General features: G+C 30.0%; 2 protein-coding genes across 4 annotated transcripts; one reads left to right on the top strand and one right to left on the bottom strand.

The window, feature by feature from the left end:
- LOC109335772 (ras-related protein RABB1b) lies at positions 6,318 to 9,027 on the top strand. Its single transcript, XM_019571946.1, has 6 exons — positions 6,318 to 6,463; positions 6,547 to 6,686; positions 6,867 to 6,949; positions 7,826 to 8,030; positions 8,149 to 8,217; positions 8,619 to 9,027. The coding sequence occupies exons 1-6, from the start codon at positions 6,418 to 6,420 to the stop codon at positions 8,709 to 8,711; spliced, it is 636 nt and encodes a 211-aa protein (XP_019427491.1). The 5' UTR covers positions 6,318 to 6,417; the 3' UTR covers positions 8,712 to 9,027.
- Positions 14,035 to 19,930, bottom strand: LOC109335770 (E3 ubiquitin-protein ligase RGLG2-like). 3 transcript variants are annotated; one of them, XM_019571942.1, is made up of 12 exons: positions 19,758 to 19,930; positions 18,373 to 18,697; positions 17,821 to 17,905; positions 17,581 to 17,721; positions 17,370 to 17,483; positions 17,165 to 17,262; positions 15,919 to 15,998; positions 15,734 to 15,839; positions 15,506 to 15,633; positions 15,156 to 15,375; positions 14,406 to 14,462; positions 14,035 to 14,313 (listed from the first exon to the last, which is right to left on the bottom strand). In XM_019571942.1, the coding sequence occupies exons 2-12, from the start codon at positions 18,679 to 18,681 to the stop codon at positions 14,233 to 14,235; spliced, it is 1,419 nt and encodes a 472-aa protein (XP_019427487.1). In that variant the 5' UTR covers positions 18,682 to 18,697; positions 19,758 to 19,930; the 3' UTR covers positions 14,035 to 14,232. The 3 variants fall into 3 exon arrangements, with proteins under 3 accessions (XP_019427487.1, XP_019427489.1, XP_019427488.1); XM_019571944.1 differs by lacking the exon at positions 19,758 to 19,930 and adding an exon at positions 19,102 to 19,271; XM_019571943.1 differs by lacking the exon at positions 19,758 to 19,930 and adding an exon at positions 18,868 to 19,091.

Below are 21,108 nucleotides of genomic sequence, written 5' to 3'. Positions count from 1 at the left end.
TGGACGTGTCTCCACAATATATCATGTTTTGTTTAACTTAATTGCATTTATCACATTTTTTGTTTAAAAGATTACACTTATTTCTTATGCAGGGGTGGTCAATGTAATGAAAGTTTAAAAATAGGGGAGTTTTGTGTAAGTGTAGAAAAGTGAGGGGTGATTTGTGTAATTTTACTAAAACTCAGGGGATGTCAGTGTAATTTACTCTTATCTCAATTGTCAGTTTCATATAGTGCTTCTTATTCTCACTTTGAATGTTTTATTAAATCGAGATCAATTATATGAAATATGGAAGTAGATAATATTAAAACTTTGATCTTAAGTATATAAGATATATAAATATATCTTAAAAACTTTAAATGAAGAACTTCAGAAATATTGCAAAAAACTATTTTTCTAAAGTTGAAACAAATAAAAAAATGTATACATTGACAACATATGAGTTTTATACATCATCAATGTGTCATCCAACAATTATATTTAATTATTATTGATAAAAATGAATGATATAGTAATTGTGCAAAAATCTTCACGATAACAATGAATAGATATTACACTAAAAACATTAATTTAAAAACGTTAAAAACACTTTTAAAAAAAATAAGGTGGTTTTTAAAAGTGATTTTCTTATAAATGTGATTTTTAAAAATGACTTAGTGAAATAGTGGTTTTTAAAAGAATTCTTTCCTTCAAAAGTGTTTTTAATTTCAATTAAAAAAATCAAATAAATTGGATATTCACCCATTATAATCCATGAAAATATAGTCATTGATAAAATAGAATTCATCCATTAAGTTTGGATATAGATGAATTGAATAATATAAAATATGATTTAAATGAATTTATATGGATTAATAAATAACTTTTCAGTCATCTATTAGGATCCACATCCATCCATTTGTCATTAATTATGTGGTTTGGAATGGGATATACCTACCTTCATTCTTAGGGGAAAATGTTTTAGGTATTTGAACACATAATATCTAAATTAGAGATGACAAAATGAGTTATCTCATGTTTAAGAATGCTCGCAAAATTTAAGCAGGCACGAACATGCTCGTATTGTCTTAACGAATAAAATTGTATGACTTGCCCGTTTTAAAATGAGCATACGAGCAACCCGTAGACATTAATAAATATTATAAGAGTAAAAAAAACATACAATAAAAATAAATAAAGTAGATGATGATAAATTTAAAAAAAACATTGATATTTTATATGTAATTGAACAAATCATATCACATTATAATTTTTAACACATTGATCATATAATATCATAATTTATTTTATTTTTTCTTACATCATGCCCGCAACTGCATGCAATGTCCAATAAAAATGTTGGTGGGCATGACAAACGAACAAATAAGCAAAAAATGTATGATATACCCATAAAAAAATTCAGGCTATATGGAAGGATAACGACAAACTTTATCTATTTTGTCATTTATAATCTTAATCGCTAAACAACAAAGTTATTATATATACCAAAACTCTATGTCAAGGTTAACGTGTCATAATGAACTAAAAACAGAATCTCACCCATTATATGGAATTTATAAAAAAATCAGAAAAATGTTTCATGGAAAGAGATTAAGAAGGGAAACACAAAATAAAACATTTAAAAAAGAAAGACAACGAACAAAATAAAAGACAAAATATTTGTGCAGCTGTTATAAATTCAGGTGTGCATGCTTGTTGTAAAAATTATATAAAATATCATGCCCTATCTACCCGAAATATAAATAGAGTAGTTTATGGGTTGCTTACTATAAAATTAAAAAATAATAAAAACTACATAAAATTAAATAAAATAAAAAATATTTTCTTATGTCACTATCTTTACACAGTCTTCAAGTGCATTGGAAAATTAGAACCTAACATTGATTAATAAGGGAAACACAAAATAAAACATTTGAAAAAGAAGACAATGAAGAAAAGAAATATCATAAAACATTTCCGGTGAGTATGCTTATTTGTAAAAATGATACATAAAATATCATATTTTGTCAATATTAAATATAGGTAGTGTAGCTTGTGGACGACTTATTATAAAATTAAAGTATATATATATAATATTATGTCAGTGTAATAATTCTTAAAATACAAAAACTCATGGGTGAAGTAGATATTTTGTTCTAATCAACTGATTTTTCATCTCATATCCACTCAATAACTATGTGTGAACCAATCCCATGAACTTGGCACAACTTATCAATAACACATGCAAATAGTTCAATTAACACTAGATGGAGATGAAGATAGAAGGGTGGTGCATAAACAAACAAATGTTAAAAAATACAAAATAGTGGAGAGAAGATATCAATTATATATGACTAATGTAAAGATTTATATATGGTCAATATAAATTTGTATTCATTTAAATTATTTTTTGAAGAGTCAATAATAATTTAAATTAAATGGAAGATAATAAACAGATGAAGTATAAAACTTTTATACAGTCAATACATACATTTTTTTCTCGATCATCTATACCAAAAGAATTTTGTCTCCCTATCTCAAACAATCAAATATCCAAGGTATAATATTGTTAACTTTAGAAATTAACTTGGTTATTATTTGATACATATTTATCAAAATCATATTGGTGGTATTAGGTTATGCATAGAGAAATGATATAAAAGATCTCAATTTAATTTAATAGATTTTGATTGAGGAGCACATCTCTTTTGTCTCAAACTTTGTATCACTTCATATATCTTTTGTTTCTCATTGGTCAGAAAATGTAAATTTAATATGTATTTAATTCATGCTTTACTTTTCTAAGAGTATATTATTTATATATTGTTGGTGTAAAGATTTATATGCAACTAGTACATTATCTATCTATTTCTATTACTTAAATTTAAAAGTCAATAATAGATGATATTTATACAATATATAAAGTCAAAACTTGAAATAACTACTATCATAATTCTATTTTCTTATTTTTCCCTTAATATTTTTTATTTCATAACTAAAACTATATAATCCTAAATAACTATAATTAATAAATCTCACTTTAAGTTGGATATTATAATAAATACGAAAATTATAACAAGAAGTACATCCAATAAAAAACATTATAATTCTCTAAAATAAAAAATACAAATTTAATACTTAATATCATAAAATAAGAATGCAGATCGATAGACACGAAATGTCTGTCGACACGCTAATATATACTAAACGACAAATGATGAATCAATAATGTTTTCAATATAGCTATCAAGTTCAAAATGTATGACCCTTTTGTTTGGCTAGTGAAACCACATGATTAAACTAAAAAACATAATCATATATCCTTCTTACATTATCCATACATAACGATAAAGGAAAAATCTCTTACATTATCCATAAATATAATTGGTAAAATGGAAGTCAAAAGAGTTAACTTTGGTGGGTTGGAGTACATGGATTTTCATACATAGTATATTATCATTCACTATCATACGTGTATAATTGACTATGTTAGCATATTTATAGGCTTAATTTTATCATTTCCAACTCCTCTAAATATTTTATGAAGTTTATAGATAATATAAGTTATATCTATTCTCTACATACAAAGTTTTATAATATCTAAAAAAAAGGTGGCATATTTCACCACTTATAAGGCAATTATCTTTTCTTCTATTGATGTAAACACTAATTGTAGACCAAACCAATACTAATATATAGATTAATAGATATATAAACCTGAAATTTAAAATAAAAGAAGGAACAACTTTTTTTGGTTTGGTGCAAATTGTAGATTCTTTTACATGTAAAGATGCAAACCAAGAACAAGATGCAAAAGATGAACCTAGTGGTTGTATTCGGCATTTTGTACAATTTAATGACCGAACTGAATATAAAGATATGATTTGACTCATATTTAGTAGTGGATGTTGATACAAAGTTTAGGAGGGACAACAATATTTAATTTTAATTAAAATTTAAAATTAATTGAGTAACAAAAAATATAAAATAACATATATAATTGTTTTATAGTCTCAAAATAACCTATTAATTGTACCCAAAAAATAAAATATTAATTCTCAATAAAAATTAAAAACGTTAAAGAATATATATATATATATATATATATATATATATTCTTTAACGTTTTTAATTTTTAAGATTTAAGCTCATAATAATTGAACTAAGGGTAGAAATTTCAGCTATTTATTTTTCAATATAAATCACGTTACCTACAAACATATTGGTTAAGATTAACATTTTCATCATCTTCCAAATATTGGAGTTGTCACCATATTTTTATAGAAAAATAAATAAAACTGTCTCTTGCAAAATCTTATAATGTGTTTGTATGATAATTAGATTTCAGAAGTTCCAAAGTCAATTGTGTATCGTGAAATGTATTACACTCAATCGTTCATAGTGTGACGATACATTTTTTAATTGAAGGAACCTTTGCCCTAAGCTTGTAGTAGTATTCATGTAATTATTTGAAAAGGACAAAATGGTTTTTTATTTTGATGTTTGACAATAATTTATTTTGCTCATACGTATCTGATATGCATTGAGAAAATCCTGGTTACATAATTTATGGGATAGAAAATATTTGATTGACAAAATTTGTTTAAATTATAAATGTTAAGAGAAAAGAAACAACACCTACAGTAGATTGGCCTCCTTACCTCGATAAATGAAAGAAATAATATTAATGATGGTTACCGTAACTCTAGTCGAATTAGAAAGGAAAAACATGATTTTGATATTTATGGTTTTCATCGTCATTATGTGATTCATATTAAAAGATTTCTATTTTGTCGCATTTATTAGAAGAAAATGGTGAAAGGAAATAAAATAAATATTGTTATTGGATAGAAAATATTTGATTGAAAAAATTTGTTTAAATTATAAATGTTAAGGGAAAAGAAACAATACCTATAGTAGATTGGCCTCCTTACCTCGAGAAATGAAGAAATAATATCAATGATAGTTACCGTAACTCTAGTGGAATTAGAAAGGAAAAACATGATTTTGATATTTATGGTTTTCATCGTCATTATGTGATTCATATTAAAAGATTTCTATTTTGTTGCATTTATTAGAAGAAAATGGTGAAAGGAAATAAAATAAATATTGTGGATCATCTTTCCCATCTCAAAAAAATAGAAGAAATGATACTTGTTCTTACATAAAGTTCAAATTATACTTTTCATTTATAATCTAATGAGTTGGTGAGTAATAATATGAAATAACCCAAATTATATTTGAACTATTTAGAAAAACTAAAATTTAATCAAAACTGATCTTTCTTTTATCGGTACTCGATTGCTTTTATAAAGAATTAATATACATAGATTGAATTTTGTATTTTGAATTCATTAATTAAACAAATTGAACCATGCATACTACAATTTCTATATTTTCATATTATATAATTATACATTTACTTAAGTTACAATTTTGTTATACAATATTCATGATTTATTTGCATATATTCATTTTATTTGCACTAACTTGTTAATAGTCAGCTTTCATATTGTTTGTAACGTGTAGCTTATACATTATAAATGACAAATATAATGTTAAATACACTTTCAAAATAAGAAGATAATCGGGGTAAAATAAGAAGATAATGTGATATGATTTTTTGTAGAAATAAAAAGATAATGAAGGCAAAATAATAAATCACAAATTACACAATGATGAGATGATTATTTTATGTTTTCCATTTATTAAATAGTATAGATATATGATATTGGAAATAGAAAATTTCAAAATTTTTATTGGCACAATTTTAATTTTCATCTTAAGAAAAAGGAAATAAATAACCAAAATTAAAAATCAAAGTGAACCAAGCTGCAACACATCCTGGCAGGTTGAGATAATATCTACCCCATAATCAATTAAAATTGTTCACAATGACCGGTGGCTTAAATCTAATAATATGAAATAAATTATTAAAATTTTAATTTAAATATTTTTCAACTAAACAGATAAAATAATAGATAAAGTTTGTGAGAAAACATTTGTGTATAAGAAATTGGGAAGACACTTTTTTTCAAACAAAACAAACTTTATCTCTTTCTATTATGAGATAAATTATATTCTATAATCATTAAAATTATGATATATTTAATTATTTTTTACAAAAAATAATTTTAAAAACTAAAAAAATATCATAAATTTCTCAATTTTAGTTATTAAAAAATATATCTATTTCATGATAAAATATTTTATTATCTTTTTTAACCCTACATTTTATCTCAAAAAATATTCCCTTAAAGATATACATAAAAATAATATAGATGTTTTGTGATGCCGATACGCCACGCCACCCAATGTCGTGTATAATGGTTTGAGATTTGAAAATATAAAAAGAAAACAACACTCCCTTCTTTCTTCAACTCACTCTTTTCTTCTTTCCTTCTCCTTCCACACGACGTCGTTTCTTTCTTCATCAACATGTCTTACGATTATCTCTTCAAGTACATCATCATCGGCGACACAGGTTCGTTTATCTCTTCTCTTCTCTTCTCTTCAACCAATTATTTATTTATTTATTTATTTATTTAATTATATGGTACGACGCAGGTGTAGGGAAATCATGTCTACTCCTTCAATTCACCGATAAAAGGTTCCAACCTGTTCATGATCTCACCATTGGTGTTGAATTCGGTGCTCGCATGCTCACCATTGATTCTCGTCCAATTAAGCTTCAGATATGGGATACTGTAAGAATTATAATCTTCTATTCAAATACTATTAATAATATGCTATTTAACAAAAATTCGTCAATATTAATAACTCACAAGTAAATTTTATTTTTATTTGGAAATTCAAAAGTGTATTTGTTGTGGTTTTTGAATAATATCGTAAGTACTGATGCAGAGAATGCATTGTTTTTTTACTAGGCTGGTCAAGAGTCTTTCAGATCCATCACTAGATCTTACTACAGAGGAGCAGCAGGGGCACTTCTGGTTTATGATATTACAAGGTCAGTTGTAGTTTGCGTCTTCGGAACGACACATCGGGTCTTACTTAGTAGGGTCTGGAGAGGGTAAATAAGTTAAGATTGTTTTCAAGATTTGAATATGTGTCCTGTAACTGAGCAGCAACCTTATTGTTGCTTCTTCCAGGCTAATAATGTTAGGAGTTTTACACTGAGTAGCATGACAAACTTGTATTTAAGTCATGAAGCTTTACCACCTAATAGACTAGTCTTTTGGGTTGGGCTCTGTTCATGGGCTTCAGTCTTAACAAAATAATGTATCCGATAAGTATGTTGTGTAGTTGTATAGTTATTTGTGTATAAAGGCTTAGTGGTAGAAGGCTGGAAGCTTCGCTATTTTCTTAACCTTGTAATTGTTTTTATGTCTTATTTGACAGTTTCCATTCTTTTGACCTAGGGGTCTAGGATATTTGTGTATTTTAAACTACTTTCAATGGGTTTTGATTTTCCAATACCTCGTCTGAGGAGCTCTAGTACTGCATTATTGCTGGTTGCTACATGTTTTCTTGTTATAAGTGTATGCATTAGAGGGTGAGCTTGACGTATCGGTAAGGTTGTTGCTTAGTGACATCAGATCATGAGTTCAAATCCTGGAAACAGCCTCTTCGTTTGCTCTAGTACCCTCCCTAGACCCTACTTAGTGGGATCCTTGTGCATTGGACCGCCCCTTTTTGTTATAAGTGTATACATGCTTGTGGTTTTCCTTTTGTTCCTCAAAACAAATTAATATTATGTCCAATTTCATCTTCCTTTTTCTCTGTTTTTTGTGTATGTGGTGGCATGGGAGTTAAAATCTCGTGGTTAGTTCATTTTTCTAATTCTGCCTTGAACTGAAAACCCGAAGATTCGTTTGTTGACCAGGAGAGAAACATTTAATCATTTAGCAAGTTGGCTGGAAGATGCCCGGCAACATGCCAATCCCAACATGACAATCATTCTCATAGGGAACAAGTGCGATTTGTCTCACCGAAGGGCAGTGAGCAAAGAGGAGGGTGAGCAATTTGCGAAGGAAAATGGACTTCTGTTCTTGGAGGCTTCTGCCAGGACAGCTCAAAATGTGGAAGAGGTGATTAATAATCTCAATCAATATCTAGCTGTAGCAGGACTGAATTCATATTGCATCTTACCTCAATGATATTGTAATTTTCATTTCCATCGAAAGTAACTAAATGCATATTCCGCAGGCTTTTACACAGGCTGCTGCAAAGATTCTTCAGAATATCCAGGAAGGTGTCTTTGATGTGTCCAATGAGGTAATTATCTGATGTCAAGTTTATGTAAAAAGTTGTGGGAAGTTTGTTGTGACAATACATTAGGCTTGGTCATTGTAAGTCCCATCCCAATATGGCATCTTATAGATCAAGATATCAAAATCAGAATGCATGCAATAAATATTAATTCTCAGTTGCGTATGTGAACTGATGTCTTCATCCTCTCTTATAGTCATTCTGGATGACTTGTCCATGAGGAATTTGACATTTTCACTTGCATAGTAAGAATTATCCATGAGTTTTACTGATTAATTTGACCACGTTGATTTAACTACTTAATTGTATCAGAAGCATAGATATACATAAGTAGTGGTAATAAAAAAGGAAACTTCCAATCTGATTAGTCCCTTCACCTAAAATTATCATTGGATCTATTATTGCAGTCATTTGGTATAAAAGTTGGCTACGGACGCTCCCAAGGTCAATCAGGTGCAAGAGATGGAGCTATTGCTGCAAAAGGCGGGTGTTGCAACTGATCGAGTCGAACACAAAACTGTGTACCTAATCCTTCTGTGCTTCTATTTCTGGCACTCCCGGTCTCTACCAAGTATATATATATATCTTAGACTTGCCATGGAACTTTCGGATGACACTAAAATTTCATGTATAGATCTAATCTCAGGTTTTCTTGTGACAAATTCGACTGCATAGTTGTTAAGATCTTCTGAAGGTTATAAATGATTGGCTGTGGTATGTGGTGTTAACTGCCATTATGGAATTGTTTAATAACAGGTTATTATTATTTTTGCACCAATGTTACTTGGAAATATATACATGCTAATGTTCTCATGGTGAAGAATGCTTAAGTTTCAAGGTTTTTATACAATGCCAAATGTACAATTTGGAATGTTTTGAATTAACAGTTTTATGACAGCAGGTTAGCTCAAGTTTTTACTTTAAATTTACTATTGGATTATAGTATGCTATAAAATTTTCTAAACTTGCCTGCCATTTCCAATGAAGTTTTTGATTCTAGGAAAAGGTGCATATTATTGCATTTCATTTTGTTAAATTCATTTTAAAGATGCAATTTTTTATACTATGGTTTGATTTAAGGGTATAAGTGATCCGAGTGAAATATTTGAAATGCAGAATTGGCTTGTGAAATGAAAGGATTGTTCAGTTTTGGTGGCACCAAGTTTGAATCTTATAGTGTAAATCATATTGAATTTGATTAAGCATACATCACATGTTAAAATAGCTTTATATTGATATTGTTTTGAACAGATAGTAATAATCTTGAAAAAACAAATAATTTTCAAGAAACAGGCGAATTCTTATTATGGACATTCATTGACTCTATAACATCATATTAAAAAGCATAAACATGTTTTTAGTCCTAGTAAAAAATGGTCAAATTCCTTAGTTTGCATTTAATTTGCAAGACAGAATATATCCAAAAGTCAAACACTTTATAACAACCAAATCCAACACATTAACAAATTACAGAGAACAAATCCAACATATTAATTCAAAACAATTTTTTTTATATAAACTTTGACCAATCATTTTAGAGACTGAAATTAGAAGACTCCTAATCATGTCTCCTAATTACATACTTTTTTGAAATTCAGGAATTTATTTACACATTAAAAGTTGTATGACCAAAATCTCTGTGACTTACGCCATTGAAAATCATTCATTAATGTATAGAGCTACTTTTGGTGTTTAATTTATTCCTTTTTGAAGTACTTAATTGAGCAAGTAATTAATAATAAATAAATAAAAGATCAAGGTAGGGCATAATATACTGCCAAATTTATAATTTATTGCCAGTATGACAAACCTCATAGCAAGAGTAATTTTCTAGATATTATTACAATGCAATGCAACCTCATATACTTATACTTTAGAGTAAAGAAACCATTTCACAAATACATGAGAAGTGAGAACACTACCAAATGGTGGGAGAAGGTTTACATGTTAGACATTTTTTCCTAAACATCAAAACCTTGTGCGAATCTATAAGTTCTTCATACCAAACTCATTCATGAATCAAATAAATTGCGAGTAAAAAATATTTTTGATATTGATGTGGTGCGATGCGGCCCAATATGATTGCATTGCAACCTAATGCAGCCCAAATGCAACCCGATGTGGTTGCATTATGACCCGTTGTGATCACATAATTGTAACTTGGTGTCATATCACAATTGCAGTGAAATGCGATCACCACTATCACAATATTGCAGCCACAAAGATCGCAATTGTAGTAAGCGTGACTATAGTCACAATCACAGTGCAGTTATAATAGGAAATGATGATTCATAATAATGGAACCAACTTACAACACTTGTTGTGTGTGTTTGTTCCTCCTTAAACCGAGCAAGATATCTCTAGTACTCGATGAAAGTGATATTTTTACTCTTAAAATGATATAACACTTATCTTGTTTTTTTTTTGCTTTCTTTTTACCGTATTTCCCTCTCCATAGAAGAGTCCGACTCCTTAAAACTGAGAACACATCTTTTGTCATGACCTATGACTGGTTAAAAAATACTTAATAATTATATTTTAACTTATATGTATTTTGTTCAACCAATCACAACTTATGACACATTGAATAATACATGTGGTCCTCCTTAAATTAACCCTTCCTTCCATTTTGTTTCTTACTTTTGTTGTTTTGATATTACTATGTGTGGTATTGGGCCTGATCTATTATGTAAGCCCATACAAACAAAGCCCATTTTTAAATTCATTCTTCACTTGCTTGCTTTCACTCCAAAGGATATACTTCACTTTGTTATGATTCATGGCATGAGATGTGTTTCTCTAACAAAGAATAAAATATCCTTTGTTATAAGGAGATAAATTATCTTCTCCAGTCTTTAAAATCTTGACATGTATTATATTTAATCTTTTATAAAAAAAAATTCTAAAACTAAACAAAACAGTACATGTGTCATAGTTTTACTAGTTGAAAGAAATAAGTTATCTCCTAAAGAATACTTTATTCTTATATAATATAAAAGAAGTTAGGATTTATGATATTGTGTAAAGTTTTTTACTAGATTATTATATTATCTATTATTTATATGTATTACTATTATATAAGAATTAATGATAACTAACATATAAATTATAAATGATGAGCTAAAGGTGTGAAGAAAATTGTGTTATCATTGTTTAGACAAATTTTTTTAATAAAAGAAGACTTGACTATATTGTTATATAAAAGATTGTGAAGATATAATCTCCCTTGAATGAGAAGGAAGTGAATAACACTTCTTGTTTGAGAAAGAAGAGGATAAAGAATAGGAAATGAATCTTTATTGAATTTGAGTTGAATGATATGATTGAATGAATTTACAAAATGAAACTAATAGTATCTATATAGAGAAGTTCATAACTAACTAACATGAAAAACACATGTGGTAAAATAGAAGATTAAAACGGTTGCTTGATGCACAAGCTATCGTGGGCTGCAATGTATGGTTTGGACTGATCTTGATCGTGGCCTGGCTGAGTTGGCCTGGTTCTGATGTGAATGGCTTAGTCTGCTCGTGCCCTATGTTGTTGTGGCCTGTGTGGCTTGTAGTTGACCTTGGTATAGCCGTGGCCTGTGCTGATGTAGGTTGGCCCAGCGTGCTAACTTGATTGGGTTGGCCTTGGTCTGCTTGTGGCCTGTGTGCTGATGTAGTCTGACCCTGGCCTGGCCTGGCTTGGCTTTGGCTTGGGCAGATTAATGCGTGTCCTCTGTTCTTGGTGTAGTTGGCTTGACTAGGTTGGCTTGACTAGGTGCTTCCTACTCTGCTTTTGTCCTGGTTCTGTCATGTTGATGTGGTTGATTACTTGGTGAATTCTCCATTATTTTGGCTTGATTGTCTTTATTGTCTAATATTATATTTCATTGTTTACTTCTGTTACAACCTTACCTTTAAGATAATAAAATATATTAAAAGGATAAGATCTCATGCATTGATAAAAGTAACAACAAAGGACAAAAGAAATATTTATACTTTTATAAAAAACAATGTTAACTTTTCTCTTCTCATCATCAAAAGTTAAATAATTTGTACAAATTATATATTCACGTTAATCTGAGCTTATTCCTTATCTCAAAAGTAAATTATTAGATTCTAGCAAGGATATAGCAAAACTTACAAGTAGACAAGGAAAATCAAGAGAAAACAAGACTTGGCTACATTGTAGAACCAATTATACTATAAGTTCATATCCAACTAATACCAAGGTTTCAAATATGGTTTGGGAAGTGATATCAGAAACTTCAAAAATCTTGACATTTTAGATAAGTACAGTTAATACAGTCATAATTGTGGTCGCGACACAGTTTCGACAACTCCTAAAACCTTGATATATTTGCACACTAAGATTAAAAACCTTGACCAAGTCTCTAAAATAAACAAATAACAACAACCAAACATTTATCTCAAGATATGAATTTGGAGCCTCTAAAGTAAACATCAAACAATTTTTGAAAGAGGGAGTTCTTTTTCTAGGCACTTCAATGGTTTTGGATTGACTTGTGTGAACACCTTGAATCTTTTTATCACCTTAGCATAGAAAAGCCTCATTTTTTGCTTCCATAGTATTCTCCAGCTTGAGACTTTGAATACCCCGAACCTTTTTCTTATTGGAATCCTTCTAAACCTGGACCAGCCCTTTGATCTTAGAATCATCCTTTCTCTTTCATCATCAGATCCAGTTTCAGGTCTCAGCATTTGATATCTAAGCTTGGTAGCACTAATAGAAGTCATTTCCAATGAAGACATGTTGAGTTTTTTAGATTGAAAGCATTGAACACAAATTTGAGAGGATATTCTAGATGGGTTATGTTTGAGGTTGATGATATTTAATTACATACAAGTTATTGATGACATGACAAGCTTAACTAAACCATATTGGTGGTGGTGCAGAAGTAGCATCATATTTATTGTAACTTAGAAATAATGACACAAATTTGGTGCTTACAGCTTATAACTCAAGCTTTTTGTGTTATCTATACTTCTGTGTGATAATGAGTCCATACTTGAGATAAATACTTAGTAACTAATTGTTAATTATTGCAATTGTGTAAATTGCACTATGTGGTTTCTACTTCATTGTCAGATAGTATGTTATTATTTTTCGGGATTAGCAATTTTTGATATTGTACTTTATAATACTGATATAGTCACAATTATGACTATATCAGTATTAATTTTTCACAATTACGACACAACGTAATCATGATTTAAAATACTGATTCAATGAGGTTGGGTACCTAAACTAGCAAGCAATATACTATTAAATAATATAACTAGTGGATTTGAGACTTTGGTTCATACTGAATGAGTGTCCTAAAGATTATCATCTTCAGCATAAATGTTTATTTTGTCTGCACAATCGTGCAAATCATTATCAGTACTCATATGATTCATTAAATCAATCATCAATAGTGTTTTTAAGCATCAAAACTCAAGGTACAAAATGCTATCAGAATTATTGAGACTTATGAATAATTTAAAATTTAAATATTATAAATATCATTACTTCATAGTATTTGTTCATTTATACATGCCATGTGCTATTGCTTTGTGCACATTATATATGACTTGGGTCTTTTATTGAGAATCAAACTTGTGGCCTTGACAGAAAAATTATCATGTGAAACATTTAGTATTGTTGGCACACATCTTTTCAATTGAAATAAACTTCAACAAATACTTACTAATAATCTACTATCGCGACGAGCTGGCGTAGCCTATACGTTTGAGCAAGGCTACGCCAATCTCAGTTTGTGCCAACCGATTTGTAGTATGAATAAATAAAAAATAACAACCAACTCATCGCTTCGTGATCAAACGAACATTCAAAATAAATAATCAGAAGCAAAAAAGATAAAAAGTACAACTTTTCATCTGTAGAAAAGTACATCTGATCTAATGTAATATACAGACAGATCTAACACTTCAATTTGATAATTTGAATAAAAAAATTCAAAGAATTTAAGTTGAAACCACACAATAATTGTTTCCCAACAAAAGATGCTGCTTAGTAAAGCTTAATTCTGGTGCTAATGGGGCTCCTACATATGGGGCAGGACTGAAGATCTTGACCACATTCACAACATGTCTGTCATGTAACATAAAACAAAGATGTCATATGCATTTTCTTAATCTGATTGTTACATGATTTTTTGGAAAGAAATGGAAAATTGTGTTTACCTGATGTCCACATCCAAAGGCCAAGTCTTTAGGATTGCTCAGACATATGGGGCAAAGCTGCACAGGACCAATACAATTTAGTTTTAGAGTACAAGAATCTTGAATAAAAACTAAACATAACATGAACCATTTTAAATTCAGTCCTACATTGGACATGCCATACTACCATAGAACAAGGATTTGGTGTCCCAAAGTATGTCCTAAACCATATCATACACCAATAACGTAGAAGCAAAAACAGGAAAAATAAAGAATGTTTTATTTTTTTAATTGACATAACATGTTTTCATTGGTGCGGCATATGGTCTGGGACATACTTTAGGATAACAAATCCTTGTTCACTACAACCTTGATTCATGATGTTTCAGACTGAGTTATTACATTAGTGAAGTCAAATGGAGGAAAAAAAGACAACAAACTATGCAAAAAAAAATAAGCAGGTAATTGATGCCTTCAATCTCTCACTATTAAACCAAATAGATCAAATAGATGCTTTGTTTCTTACGCCGAGTAATCTGATTAATTGAGGCATGTGAAGATCATGGCAAATAAAAGCTAGATCGGATCAAGAAAAGGAAACAACAATAACCAAACCTTAATCTCACTGTGACCAAATGCTCTATTATGATATGGAACAAGAAAAGGAAAAGACAATAATATATAGTATATACACACATTCATATTTGCTCCCAAAAGACCCGATAATGAATATAACAAATATTTCCATTGGAAGTGATTTATAGGCCGTACCAAATTGTCATAAATGGTGGAACTTGGGGCAGGAGGAGCTGTGCCAACTTGGCCACTGTTGTCGTGATAAGAAGGGGCACTTGGCCCAAAACTAGCAGTGTGAGAAGGTTTTGAAGGGCCAAAAGATGCCGTACTGTAAAGTTTTGAGGTGCCCAAAGATGCTGAACCATATGCGGGAGTTGGAAGGGCAACTCTCTGAGGAGCATTAGCGATCCGACTACTATTTAAGAGTGATAAGCACAAATGACAAAAACTTTTTGTTAACATAATGAAACAAAAAAGTTAAAGAAATAGTACTAATATAAATAAATAATTCTTATAATACTAAGGGTAAGGAACCAGAAACCAACCCAAGTAGATTAAGCTCTATAGCGGCCTTGTACTGAGAGGGAATTTCCATCAATGCTGAAAGAGCAAATGCTGCTTCTTTTCGTGAAGGAGGAATGTTCTTTGACATAATTTCTGTGAAATTCACGAACTAAAACAAAGAGAAATACAAAATAGTTCTGTGGGTCAGTTCCCAGTAGTTGGAACATTTTACCAAGTACTAACTAATATTTTGCATGCTCATCAGTAACCTGAAAATTATCGAAGGCCCGAGCTGGTATATTGTCGTCAAACTGTTTCATCATGTCCCAGGGTCCATCTCCAACACCAACCAATATGATTGAAAGCGGAAATTTACTGTGGGAAAAGAGAAAAATGAGACAAGATACTTGAACAAACAAGACAAATGTTGAAAAAAAACCAAAAGCATAATTACCTGGCCTCTACAATGGCATCCACAGTCTTCTGCTCTTGTGGACTTAGCCTCCCATGTTCAGTGTCAACACTTCTAGTTACCTGAAGAAAAAATCATTGCATAGAGGATCACACTTCATTGCAAAGTACTTGTTGAAGTTGTTTACATTAGATAGGTAGGAGGAAAGGACATAATAAAGACATTGAATAATACTATCTTGTTCTTGTATATATTGACACAATGATGGTGTGATACAAAAGGCAAACCCAATAGCCCTACATATAGTGATACTCCACTCCTAATTATATTAAATAAGGTAAGGAATCAGAAAAATATAATTAAGAAATAAATCCTAAGACCCCCTCAAGCTAAAGCTTATTAAACTTTATGTTTGTTACAGTTAAATTAAATGTGCAAAAGGAATATATAATGTGCCAGAGTGACACGATGTGATACAAAAGGCAAATCCACTAGTCGTAATTAAATAAAGAAATATAATGAATAGGAAGTACATCCATGAGATCATATAAGATACTCTAGAATATGAAAGACGCAATAAAGATAATGAGATATTTTCTAAATATTCTAATAGATTATTATAGGAATTGAAAGTAAAAAATACTCTTATATATTGCATACATTGTAGCAACCATGATCATACATGTATCTAACAAATAACAATATCACTTTTGGATGAACTTGCAAGATGCATAGCACTCCTCAAGAGTCTACCAGGCTTAAGTTTGTATAGAACAAAAAAGAGGAAAACATGCATAGCAATTGATTAAAACATAAGTTCATTATCGGTGATTATATTCCCTATCAACCTATATTACCTACTCTAATATCAAATCCACCTTTTTCTATAACATATGTATTAGATACATCCTTTTCTGATTTTTTTTAAAAGAAAAACACAGTACACACACCTTTTGGCGCAAATTGAAGTCATTTAGAACTCCATAAGCAATGCTAGATTCACAAGCTTTTTGCAAATTAAGAACAGTCAAGCATTTGATATAAGAAAAGAAATATTGGTTCTCTAATTGTCTCTAGCTTAATATAAGCACAAATGAAGGAGAAAGCATTTGCAAACTATGTTGTGTACTGAGCTTAGTGAGCTAAACCAGGAAAGCGCAAATAATAACATTAATATTTGATAAATGAAAGAAAAATGGAAAATCGGTCATATAGATCAGAGAATCATCCATTAATAGTTTATTCATTCAAAGACACCTCCATACATTCTGGATATAATATAGAATACCTGGCCATCTGCAATTATAACCAAAACATGGTACTGGCCTCCACTCTGCTCAACAATTGTCATAGCGATTTCAATGACCGGTGCAAACGAAGTAGGACCTGACATAAAACCATAAATCCAATTAGCATAGTATTAATATTAAAACATCTACAACAGGAACAAAGTAGAATAACCATAAGAGCAGGACAAGTGGTAGAAGTATAACCTGCAAGTCGAATATGAGGAACAATTTCCCTATATCGACTCAGCACTTCTTCAAATCCATTGCAAATTCTTTCATCTGGATAGAAACTGAAGACATCTTGATCATGTGTTGATGCTGCAAAGATTGCATAGTAATGGGTAATGACTATTACCGTATTTAAACTTCAAACAAAATTCTATATCATATAAGTTGTATGAACTTTGAGAGATACCATCACCAAATCCAAAACAAGGAATCAAGTTATCCTCATCGAATGCAGCCAAGGTTTTCCCAATAATGGATATTGCTTGTTCATAGGGATTCTGACCATTCCCAATATGATGTAAACTTTGTCTGTTGAATGACTGCTTTCCTGAAAACAACGTTAAATTCAGCATTTGACCACAACATAGTGCATAAATTCCAATTTTATCTAAAAATATATATGTATAAGTATATTACAATGTCTAACCTGTCCACTCATTGCTCTTAGTGAAATCAATACCAACAATAAGGTTCGAAGACTCAAGGCCTGCACGTGCAAGAGCCTCAGTCACCTGTAATGAAATATAAGTAATGCCAAATGCTAGAATGTTAAGAGTTAAAATAGTGATAAAGCATAAAGTTTTTCTGCAATTTTGATGACCCAGAAGCACCATGGGAAAGGAATTTGCAAATAATAGGACAATATTATCATACGGAAACTTGTGCATGATCACAATAATATTACTTCAAAATTTTCCAACTCTCGAGTTCATAATGAGTCTCTCTGAAAATGAACAACATCTTCCAAAACCAATATAGCAATTAATTTCACGGTTTTCATAATTTTTAAGGCTTTGTTGATGTTGACATGTTGTAGTTACACTCCGAAGTTCCATTTTTAAATAAAGCATCATTTGGTTCTTAATTTTTTGAAAATCAAAATATTAATGATAACCAGAAGAAAGCATTTCAATAAACCAGTGGTAATGTAATCAGCAGGTAAAGTTATACACATTACAATTTGTAAAGCATCTCTTACCTGATCTATGGAATTGTAATTATCAGCGATTCTCGAGTACTTCCTTTCTAACTTCTTTTTGTCATCAGGGCGAGCTACTCCACTACTAGCATAAGGTTCATATCCATAGCTTGGTGGAGGAGGGTTATCATGATATTGCTGGGGCTGTGTAGGATAAGTAAATTGTTGTTGCTCATAGGCATAACCCCCTTGACCATAACCTGATTGAGTGTCAGGATATTGACTCCAAGAAGAAGCAGAGGAACTTGAACGTTGTACAGGTGAATTCTGCCTCCAACTATTATTCTCTTTAGAACTACTTCCCCCCATCAATCAACTCAATTCTCTGAAAAACCAAAATCAATTTCCTAAATCCACTTGTCTTCTTCAATAAACAGCACACAAAATCAACAAAACTAATCCAAAAATAAAATCCAACAAGCTAAATAAACTCAAAAGAACAACCCCAAAAGCTATAAGAGGAGGTAAAGGTATCTTCCTTGAGGTTGAAATTACCAGTTTCCAAGCAACTTGTCAATAATCAAAATCCCAACAAGCAAAACAAAAACTCAGAAAGTTATCCAAAAGGTTAAAAAAGTGGATAAAGATATCTTCTCAGAGATTGAAATTTCGGATTAAAGGCTATAAAAGTGAATAAAGGTATATTTTTCTCAAGTTGAAATTTCCAAGCAAATTTCCCTGAATCAAAAGTCCCAACAAGCAAAGTAAACTAAAAAATCAATCCCAAACCTTATAAAAGTGGATAAAAGCTATATCTTCTTCGAGGTTGTAATACCCAATTTCCAAGCAAATTCTAATCAATCAAAGACCCAACAAACAAAATCCCAATGCCTATTAAAGTAGATAAAGGTAAATATCTTCTATAAGGTTGAAGTTCCTAATTTACAACCAAATTCTCATTTTATACAAAAAAAGACTAATTTATACAAACCCCACCGACTTTAAATGAAAACACAACCTCTTTAAGTAAATTCAATATAATACAAAAACCCATTTTGCAGCCACTTGTATTCAAATAGACAAATTCAATCAACACACGCCAACTTAGTTTGTTGTGCAAACACCAAAATTGGACAAAGTTTTGTTCAATAGTAAAAACACATTTTTAAAATAAAAATTAAAATAGAGAATACTATTTCAATTTGCACACTTTCAATTATGATTAATTAATTAACACACGCAGAGTCATAAATATACCAAAATCTCACCCTAATTTATGACTATGCAAGAGATAGACTTAGCTTCAAATCATGATGAAAAAAAACATAAAATGTAACCATAAATACACATTTTCTTTTCCAATAAAAAATTGATTTTTTTTTTTGTGTGTGAAGAAGAATAAGTGAAGTTTGAGAATGGAAATGGAGATTGTGGAAGGTATGTACCTGAATCTGAGTGTTGTTGTTGGTGATGAAACATAGAATTGGAATCTGGGATTCGAATAAAATCGATTGTTGAAAAAGCGAAAAAGGAGAACAGAAAAAGCGGAAACTCTTTTTAGCTTAATTTGGAAGTTTTTGAGAATCACATGGAAATGAATGAAGCTTTGGGTTTCTATGATTTAATTAATGAAGAGCGTTGAATATAGTAATTAAAATATTAAAACAGTGATAATGATGGAAATGATTGAAATTTTTTAAATGAGGGTTAAAGATTCTTCGAATTTGGGGATAGAGTGAATATGGGTTGGATCCTGTTGTAAAAGATTTCTATTATCTGCCTTAAATGTTTATCGAGTTATTTTTTTAAATCCGAACCTAGAATCAAATGGGAGTCTGACCTCGAATGTTTATTGGACAAACTTGCTCTTAAACTTATTAAATATAATACATATATATTAATTATTGGTATTAATATATATCTATAAATAATGAAAGTTAATTATACTTTGGTCCAAATGAAAGTCATTATTTTATAAACAGTTGAATATACAATACAAACATGATAAACAATTGATCACAAAATGGGTCGAATTGGATCATATTTATCTCTTAATTCAATTATTGTAAGAATCTAATTTTTGGACTCAAACAAACTGATATTGGATGAAATCTAACCATATTTGGGACAACTCAAGATAAACAAGATTAGCAAGGTGGGGTTGTAACCACTTCCCTAATGTCAAGAATGGTCCACATAGTGGAGAACAAAATGATAACAATAGCCACCATTTTGGGATGTTTTTTTAACTTTTTTTTGTTTGACACGACTTTTAATTGAGATTTTACTCTCAAAAACATATTTCCCCCTAAAATAACTTGTATTGAAATATTTAAGACCCATTTTTGTAATAATAGATTTAAGATTAAATTATCTCAGTTTTCAGTTTCAACAATTTAATTTTAAATTAATAAATTAAAAAGTGAAAAATAAAAAATAAAAAATAAAAAAAAAGAGTGCATGATTGCTATAATTTCTCAAACCATGGACTGGTATTTAACAATAAACAATAAAAAAGTAATTCCTACAATTGATAAATGATTGAGACTGAGAGAAAATTCGTAAAACAATCAGCCTCAAGCTCAACTATGATATTTTGAATTAATGTCGTGATTAAAGACTTAATATTTTTTGGAAAAGAATTTATAATTTGATAATTTAAATAATTATGGAGTTACTTTTATCATTATATTAACATTTTTAGAAACAAATGGACAAAGTTACCAATCACTTTCAAATGATTGATAATTTAATAATTCAAATAAATTATAATGACTTTTCCAAAATCAATTATTT

The sequence above is a fragment of the Lupinus angustifolius genome, chromosome LG20 (assembly GCF_001865875.1).
Source record: "Lupinus angustifolius cultivar Tanjil chromosome LG20, LupAngTanjil_v1.0, whole genome shotgun sequence".
NCBI lineage: Eukaryota > Viridiplantae > Streptophyta > Magnoliopsida > Fabales > Fabaceae > Lupinus > Lupinus angustifolius.
Note: the sequence above shows the minus strand (reverse complement) of the source record. Positions and strands in the feature narration are given on the sequence as shown.